General features: G+C 40.7%; 1 protein-coding gene and 1 long non-coding RNA gene across 2 annotated transcripts in view; both read left to right on the forward strand.

The window, feature by feature from the left end:
• Positions 1-2,319: 2,319 nt before the first annotated feature.
• Positions 2,320-5,162, forward strand: LOC118331913 (protein ABHD15). Its single transcript, XM_035667013.1, is given in 3 exon segments — positions 2,320-3,099; positions 3,814-4,043; positions 4,148-5,162. Coding segments are annotated over 3 exon segments (1,752 nt in total). The 3' UTR covers positions 4,890-5,162.
• Positions 5,163-9,017: 3,855 nt separating this feature from the next.
• Positions 9,018-9,288, forward strand: part of LOC118331325 — a 20,819-nt gene continuing 20,548 nt past the window's right edge. Inside the window, exon 1 of the long non-coding RNA XR_004796876.1 lies at positions 9,018-9,283. This is a non-coding gene — a long non-coding RNA (uncharacterized LOC118331325). The remainder of the gene's footprint in view (positions 9,284-9,288) is intronic.

Consider the following 9,288-nt stretch of genomic DNA (forward strand, 5'->3'; position numbering starts at 1 on the left):
TTTTAAATACTCTTTCGTACCCACCTCCATCAAAATTTTAAATAGATTCCATTTCATAACATGTAGATGAATACTGAACACTTATCTTATATAATTTTAATAATAATTTTATAAGGAGTAAGATCTACAGGTTGTGTGAGAAACCTGTTTTTGCAGCTTTAGTGACAGCAGCAGCTGATGGACTGATAGAGGACAATCCTCCCATTCCATGCCACTCAAGTATCTTTATATTTACAATTGAAAACTTTTTTTACCTTTAAAATCTGAGAATTTAAGAAAAGTAGATTCTTCTGTCCAGTCTTGTGTTTGTGTATATTTTGCAGTGACACTCATCACTTTTATTCAATCTAAAGCAACTCACAAACTCTTCAATGCTTAAATCGCAGCTGCATTGGTCCTAAACACTGCTCAGAGGGAAGAAACTTTTAGAAAATGTCATATCAAACATACACACTGCATCAGATGTAGCTGTACGTGAAATTCCACACGGATGGGCAATTAATGGTTAAAATAGAGCCTCCCTGCACTCAAAACACACTCAATAATGTAGGGCCTGAGCAGCCACCACTGTGAACGAAGCAGATATGTCAGAAATGGTGCATGGGTGTGGCAAAATTGCTGTTGAATTTAATAGATTAGTTTACATTAATTAAAAAAATTAAGGGGGAAATTCCTTTAGGGTCTTTTCCAAGCAGCTATTGATATATGCGATTGTTTGCCACCCATTAAGGTCTCCATGCCACCCACTTGCTACACCACGCTTGGCGTCAAATTTCGATGTGAAATGAAACATTAAGTTGTTGTAACTTTAGTGTACATGGCCAAATCTGCCCCAAACTGTACATATTAGACAAGAGTTCCAGCATGAACACATATACATGGCAATATTTAATCATAGCGCCACCTATTGGCAACAGGAAGTAAGCTTTCTGTGACAATCATCGTCCGATTTACATCAAATTTTCATGGTGTGGCCTGCACATATGCTGGAACTTGATTTATAATTAGTGGGTGTTCTCTAGCGCCACATAGTGGACACAACAAGTGACATTTAACACAGGTAAATTCAGAGCTATACGTCCACCAACCTCCAACAATCAATATGCAACTTACACAAGAGTGCATACACATGTGTCCGATAGGTAAACGTTTAAAATGAACAATATTTACATATTTATAAATTCTTTCAATGAAGGTGAAGGAGACTAAATATAATTGTAATACTTTTAAACAAGGTTAGATTTTCCATTTTGTTTGACCGGTTGTGTGACATCCCTCACATATAGTCAAATATCTTTGCATTGGATTTTTCAGTGAAAGTGAGGTGGTTATAATTTGAAGAATTTGTAACACATTGTTAAATGTTTTTGTGTTAAAACCATATTATATCACATACAAATTATTATTCTTACCTTTTATTTTGATACCCTGAGACGAGTCTACTGACCTTGAATACTGCATTTGAAGAAGTATTCCTGAATCACAGATGTTTAAACCTGTTATGTTAAATCACATAGTCAGTTTATCTGCAAATATTTCCCTTTCCTTTGGTTTTGGCACATGTATGTTCAAATGCTGTTGTAGGTATGTCTTTTGGACAATATCTTTATAATGAGATACTGAAACTTACTGATAGGGGGAAACAAACATAAAAACATGTTTTTTTTTTCTGCAAGGATATTGGATTTTGCTGCTCTTTATGCTTCTAACAATTCTTCAGTCCAGATTGTGTAGTACATTCACAAGAAAAAGGATCATTCACATATCTAGATTTTAAAATATTTCTAGTAATTGTAGGCTTTAATTTGACAGCAGTAGAAAAAAATATGAGAGGAAAGGAAGGGAGAGAGATATTGGGTATAAACAAAGATCAAAGCCCAATCTCTACAAACATTTCAGTTTTACAGGTAGTAAGATGTGACTCAGTCTCACTGTACAGTACTATTGATCTGCCATTAGGTATTTCTCTTTATATGATTAGAGCTAGAATAAAACGGTCAAAAGAAACTTGGACTGCTGTATCTACAACTTATAAAATATTCACTGTTAAACAGGGGCAAGAATTCAAAAGAAAGACATGGAACCATGTCAAAGGCTATAATCATGTCAACACTGAAGGGACAGATTTATGTGGCCTGTGTTTGCTTGCAGTAAATGATTTATAGAGGGAGGAGAAAGGGCGGTAGGACGAGGAACAGCAGGAGTCGAGAGACAACAATTTACATGACCGAGTCTTGACCAGGACCAAGAGTCAAATATGGGGTTCAGATGTGATTGAAGAAATCACAGCAAAACTTCCCAGAGGAAACATTGGATTTTATGTTAAACTACAATCTTCTGTTTTAACTAATGGCATCATTTGTAAGGGATTGTTTGTTCTGTTTGCTTCCATCGCTGCTACTTCTGCTGCTGTCTCTGACTCTCCGCTGGCCCAGGGCACGTTGTTGGACGAGGCTGGCAGTCAAGGCTGCAGGCTGGAGACTCTGGGTCTTTATTTGCCTGATTCTGAAGCTGCCACTAGACAGGAATACTAGAGCATGGACCAAGGAGACCGGATCACCAGGGACAGATGTTTTGTCTGGGTCAGGTCAGGCCTCAGATGGTCCCAAGCTCATCTGCAAACCCACTGCGCTGGCCAACTATCTTCTCCGGCACTGTGGCTCTCTTGCCAGGCCAAGACTGGCCTCCTGGCCCAGGGGAGACCCCCACCTCCAGACTCTGTCCAGCATGCTATGTGGACAACAAGGAGACACGTTACAGTTCACTAGAGACCATCTGTTATTAAGAGACGGGGGTATCGTTGCTCTGGACTGGGCTGTGGGAACAAGACTGGGTGAGGCGGCCGGGAGGAAGAGGTGGGAGGGGAGGAAAGAGCATCAGTCAGGGGGAAAGGCGCTAGGCTGCTTCACCACGACGCCTCCTGTCCTCCTCGTCATCCCTCAGTCCTGGGGAGGGATGACCCCCCACCTAAAGGTGCTGTGCCATCAGGCAGTGCAACAGGGCTTTTATGTGGTGGTGTTTCACGCTCGAGGCACAGCTGGGTGCCCGCTGACCACAGCCCGAATGACTGAGTTTGGAGACCCAGTTGATCTTGAGCAGGTAGAAAAAGATGGCAGGTGAACAGTCCTTTTTTAAAACCTTTTTGTTGTTGTCATGTTTATCATATGATATGTTTCATTATTGTATCCTCTAAAGTAGGGTGGCCAATGCATACCACAAAGGAAAAAACACCACTTTTTAATTTTAGGTTTTCCTTAATAAGCTACCATTTTACTTATCATGACTTTTAGGACTTAGAAATATGAAATAATACAAGAAAAGTACATTCATACTTTCCAAATTGGGAAAAACGTTATGTTCCCCATAGGCGGAAAAGACCTCAAGACTCCCTTGAAGATCCCCTCCAGACAAATATAGAAACAAATATACAAATACATAAATAGCGGGCTTGGAACAATAATGTGTGTATGATATCTTTTTTTCACCAAAAAGTATAATTTCCACATTAAAATATTTATAAAAGCATATATTCCTTCCACTTGATTAAAAATTCCATAATCCATCAATTAAATTTCTAATGTTTTCCTGCTGGACACAAGATGTCTTCTACTTTACTGTTTAAGTCCATTCTTCGTGTATGTGCACTGGTGCAGAAGTGTCAACATCACACTTCACACCAAACTCAAGATCCTTCTGCACAGTGAAGCTCAAACTACAGGAACAAGAAGAAAAACATATTTCTGCTTGGAGGACACCTTCAAAATGTCCACTGTTTAATGTGAATATCTAACCCTCTTTGTCTTCCATTTTCAGGTGGTGACTTTTGTCCACAGCCGCCACCCATCCTCTGTGCTGGTTGCTGTGAGTGAGGGTTCAGGCTCAGGGATTCTTCTTTCCTACTTGGGGGAGTCTGGATCAAGTTCACACCTGACAGCGGCTGCGGCCATCTCACCTGTACTCTTGGGCCAGCTGTGGTTTGAAACAGCCATGCCTCCCATTTATCACTGGGGGGTTTTGCTTCATCGGAAGCTGCAGCTCAGTAGGTGAGAGAAATGAAAGCAAAATCAAAATGTATTAAAAGTGGTTATAACACAAATGCCACATGGACAGGATCATAAAAATGTCTGTTGTTTCTCACTATGTTAAGATACGCAAGTTCCTTTAGAGGAGTCCTAGATGTGGATCGGGCCCTCAGATGTTCCTCCCTCAGACACTTTGAGGAAACTCTTTTCTGTTCTTCAGCTCAGCTTCAGCACAAGGACCCCAGACCTCCAATAAGCTCTCTAAATTCTGGACTGAGCTCAGGATCTCGTTCGCCTCAGGGCCTGGCACCCTCAGTGGCCTGGGCACTGGGCGAGAGGGCTTACCCAGCCAACAACTGGGACAGCTACTGGGAGAGGAATGAACCACTGAGAGATGCAGATGAGGTGGCGGTCCCTGTGCTTTGTATCTGCAGCCAAGATGACCCTCTACTTCCACCGGCATCCACTTTACCCGTTCCCCTTTTCCAAAGCAATCCTTATTTCCTCCTGGCGCTGACAGACAGAGGAGGGCACTGTGGATTCGCTCTGGAGAGCCAAGAAGAGATAGAGGGTGAGAGGACCGGAAATAAGGAGGCGGAGGACGGTAACTGGAGTCTTATTGTAGTCCTGGAGTACTTCAGAGTAGTGGCTGATTTCCTGAAAGGGGAGGAGAGGGAAGGGGCAAGCCGGGGTGGTCCAATAGGAGAATATATTCAGGCTGGGCAGAGGAGCAGGACCAACAACACGGCTAACCCTCGCAGGAGGAGAGCCACCATGATGAGAAGGCCAAGACCACAGGTCCCTGAGGAGAGCAGTGTAGATGCAGAGGAGGGGAACTTCACCTGGAAGAGGTCATACACACGCTGACGGGGGAAAAGACGGTGAAGGATTAGATCTGCAGAGAGAAATATTATCAACTTTGGACGATATTTTGCGTTTTTCCTTGATAATCTCGAGTTACGTCTGTAGCTGCAATGTATCAGCAGTATAAGTGCAGTGGACAACTGTTCAGAAAAATAAATCTATGGTAAAACATACATTATTCTTTACTGAGCCAAATTAGTAAAAGAGCCATGACCTTTTGGTAAAGACAATCAAAGACAACATGTTCTGCAAACATGGCTTCCCTGGTTTGAAATTCCAACAATTCTTAAACAAAGGAAAAGCATTTTGTATTCATCAGCATGTATCTAATTGTGCTACTTATTAAAAGGTGAAGGTTTTCAGGCAACATAGCTGCTGTCTGCTTAAAGAAAACCCCCGTGAGTCTACAAAAAATAGGTTATGCAAGATAAACATAATGCAGTTGCAGTCAAATACATGTGTTTTTGGAACTGTGCTTTAAACAAAACTGTAGTACGGTTTCAAAATTTGTATTACAACACCTCAGGCATTCATGACAAACTGTATAAAGTATAGGATGAAATTTTAAGCTTTAAATGAACTTTGTTATGCTCCTCACACACAAAAACACCAATGGACAAAGAAATATTAAAATTACTTTATTACAGATGATTCTTTATCCAGTAGCCCTCTTCCAACAAAAAATAGTAATTACAAACATAATATTACATGTATCCCCTAAACTTTGTTTCTGAATTTATTTTATACATTTTAAATCACTTTATCATCTGTAAGGAATAGCTTTTTCTCTTCTGCTATGCGACATTCAGCTTTTTGCACAATCTATACAATTTAATACAGTTTAATACAGGTCTCTGGACTACGGAGAATAAAACAGTAAGATCGACCAAATGACAGGGGGAGATAAAGGGAATACTGATACACAATACTGTACAGAGACGTAACCCTGCCCTCCGCCTACTTTCAGCCAATGGCAGCTGTCCCTCAGCACACTGAGGGGGATCACAGTAGACTCTTTAATCTGGTCAATCACTTGTGCAATCAGTGCAACTGATCCAGTTCAGAGTGACCAAGGTCTAAAGCTAGACTCTGCCCCGACTGCCTCGCAACAAAACACCTGAAAGTTCTAGTAAACACAACAGAAGGTCTAAAAATCATTTGGCCCTCTGCAGACATCATCTGGAAAATAAAGCAACCCTTTCTGGCATAAAAGGAAATAAAACACTACAGAACTGAAAAAAAAGTTTGATAAAAAGATGTTGGGTACTATGGCATACTGGCTGAAGTGGGACCACCACATCCTGGTTTTTAATTTTTTTTGTTCTTGTTTTTTTTTGTTTTGAGAACTGAGCCAACAAAACAACAGGGTTATGAGTTCTGAGTGCAGGGTGGTAAGAAAAAAAACAAACAAAAAAGGCAAATACTTAAGTGCAGTGTGAAAATGCTTTGTCTATAACCACAACAAAAAGAAAGGGTGCATGTTTCATAAATCAGAAATAAAAGTCCAAATAATATCAGTGGACCCCACAACACCTAAGAGTAACCCTTCGTAGATATCAAACAACAGATATATTTTCACTGTCTTGTGCAAGAATTTGGAAACATTTTCAGGTTTGTGGAGTGCACCAAGTATTGTTAATGCAGCCAAATATTTCAGAATTCAGCAGTTTTTCAGATTTTTAAAAGATCATTGAAAGACATTTATTTCTTCTATGTTATAATAACCTTACCTTTATGTCTAAATACCATGAAAAACCTAAATAGACAGGTTAAGTCCACTATTTTGGGTATCATGTCAGTAAAATATAGCCATTGCTAAAGCAAAGGCTACACCTAACTACATTTCAGATTCTGTGCAAAAATCATCCTCATTCAGCATCAAACAAAAAAATATTGCCATTTACTCAAGGCAATCTAGAGTTGTGTTATCATTCACAACAGAATTCCTGTAACACGTTTCAGAACTCGCAGTTGCAAGTAAGACAGTGAAAACCCAGCAGCTGTATATTTGTTCATTTGAATGCCGCTGGTCTAAAACCACGTCACTGTGTCCGCATCACAACAGGTTAATTTGTCTTTGATTTGTCAATTAGATTTACATATTTTCAAATTCAAAATATACATTATTAACAGTTTCCTGTACATTCCACCTCTGAAATTCATATAATGCATAATCTCTGCATTTCAGACTAAGACTTCCACCTTTAGCTCTATAATCCTTCTTTTTTTAATCATAGATTTCTATACATATATTTTCTTCTCTTCTTTCACTTGATGAGCTCTTTCCAAATAGATCAGGGAGGAGGTGACGACTACACCAGGCTCAGGAGGGGAGGAAATGGAGGTGGAGGGAGACGAGGGGGAAATCGGTGGTCAGAACATGACATCGGGGTCAGCAGGGGTGAGACAGAGCGGGGTGTCAGACTGGGGGATGGGTGCAGGGGCATGGCAGCGGAGATCACAGCATCACCGCCCATCCGCCCACTAAGACAGACATTCAGCAGTCACCAACCAGCGGAAGGCGAGTGAAGCTCCTCTTATCACGCTCCCTGCTCATCCACTATCTCTTTTCTTTTTAAAAATCAAAAACACACAGGGATATTTTTAGGAAACCGATATGTATATCGTTGCCTCCACACAAACGCTGCTCAGTGATGCAACTCGGCTAACAACTGCTAATTGCACTATTTTTCTTTTTTTTTTTTTTTTTGTCCCAAATCCCATTTTCATAAAATTTACCCACGTACATGCATTCATCAGCCAAGTGTGCAAAGGGATATACTGTCAAATTATTAACTTTTGTATGTATGTGTGTGTAAATATGTCCGATTAATATTCAGTGTGGAGTAGAAGGCCTGTGCCGAAGTGCAAGTCATTGTCAAGTCACGAAACCCTGTGGTGAAGCTCTACTTGAGTTTTCTTGAGGTAGGCCAACAGGCATCGTTCGATTTGTCGGAGAAAGTAATTTTTCTGTTTTGTTTTGTTTTTTTAACTGCGAAGTTCCTCACTTTCACTGACTAACACGGCGCCAAATTTGTCCTGGAAATGACTGCAAACAAGCGTAGAGTGAACAACAGTTCTGAAACGATTAAAGTAGGAGGTTAGGCGCTGCTGAAAACCCATCCCTGTCGTGAGGGCCGTCCGCCTGGGCATGTGTGGGTGAGGTGCAGAGGTCTGTGGAAACCCAAGAGCTGAGCCTATAAGGCCGAGTGTGCACGAGAAATGGCTCCAGTAACAATTGCATCTACTTGGCCGCATGGTATTATTCTAAATCATCATCTCTGGCACAATCTCATTAAACACGCAACAGTATGTTGGCATGGATAATTAAAACGACTTAACAGGTTCTGCACCCTTACCTTTGGCATCTTTGCAGCCCTGCTCGCAGCACACAATAACTCCTAACTTCAAGTACTACCAAATTGTGTGGAATTGAGGACTGATAGTACGTGGTTTTTTTGGTTCGGTAAAACACTGCACCAGGTGATTTCACTGGTTAGACTTCCTCCCTGGAGGAGGATAAGCTCCATGACAGCTGGAATGACAGATTGCGAACTTTCAGCTATTCGTCACACCTTAGCCCTCCTTGTGCTATGACTTTAAAGTCAGAGATACCCACGATGCTCACTTACAACAACCTTCGTTCTCTTTTCGTTTTCCTTCTAGACGTGTCGAACCTGTTCTCAATCTGCCTGTTCTTCAGTCATCTGTCTTAAATCAGACCCATGCGTGACTTCCTGCATTTCCATTTTCCCGTAACTGCACATAAACAATAATCTCATTAAACTGTGTCCTTCAGTCTGTGCTTAAATCTTGAGCTGTGACGTAGTTTGAAGGAATTTGAACAAGGACAACTTTTTAAATGTTTTTTTTTTTTTAAATTTGGTAACTTGAATTCAAATTTTCCCATGATGCACCTTATTGTGCTACCACAGCATCTGAAAGCATCAGATTGACCCTGCATATGTATAAAACAGTATACTGCACCAACTCTAGATAATAAACTCCATGATAGATAATATGAATATACTACTTTGGCTATGGCAACAGAGACTAACATGGCAAATATATAACACTTAAAATAGCACTGTAGGCTAAAGTAAAAAATTACACTATTGCACTCTAGCATACTGTATATGGCCCTCAGCCATCTTGGATGAGTCTCAAGACTTTTGGGTTTCCACAAACTGCTGCTAGCAGTACACTGATGTATGAGAGCAGTGGTGATGGGAGAGAAACTGGGCTGAAGTAAACCCAATCTCAATACTGTGCAAGAGTGTGTGTCAAGACATCAACAAGTGTATGTAAAGTATGTGCGGTGCATGCATGGTGTGTGTGTGTGTGTGCAGTGTTAGCTCACAATAATGTTCCTTCAGGACAATTATTGTGTTGCTTGTGTGAG

The sequence above is a fragment of the Morone saxatilis genome, unplaced genomic scaffold (genome assembly GCF_004916995.1).
Source record: "Morone saxatilis isolate NCDOM2014 unplaced genomic scaffold, NCSU_SB_2.0 Contig20, whole genome shotgun sequence".
Lineage (NCBI taxonomy): Eukaryota > Metazoa > Chordata > Actinopteri > Moronidae > Morone > Morone saxatilis.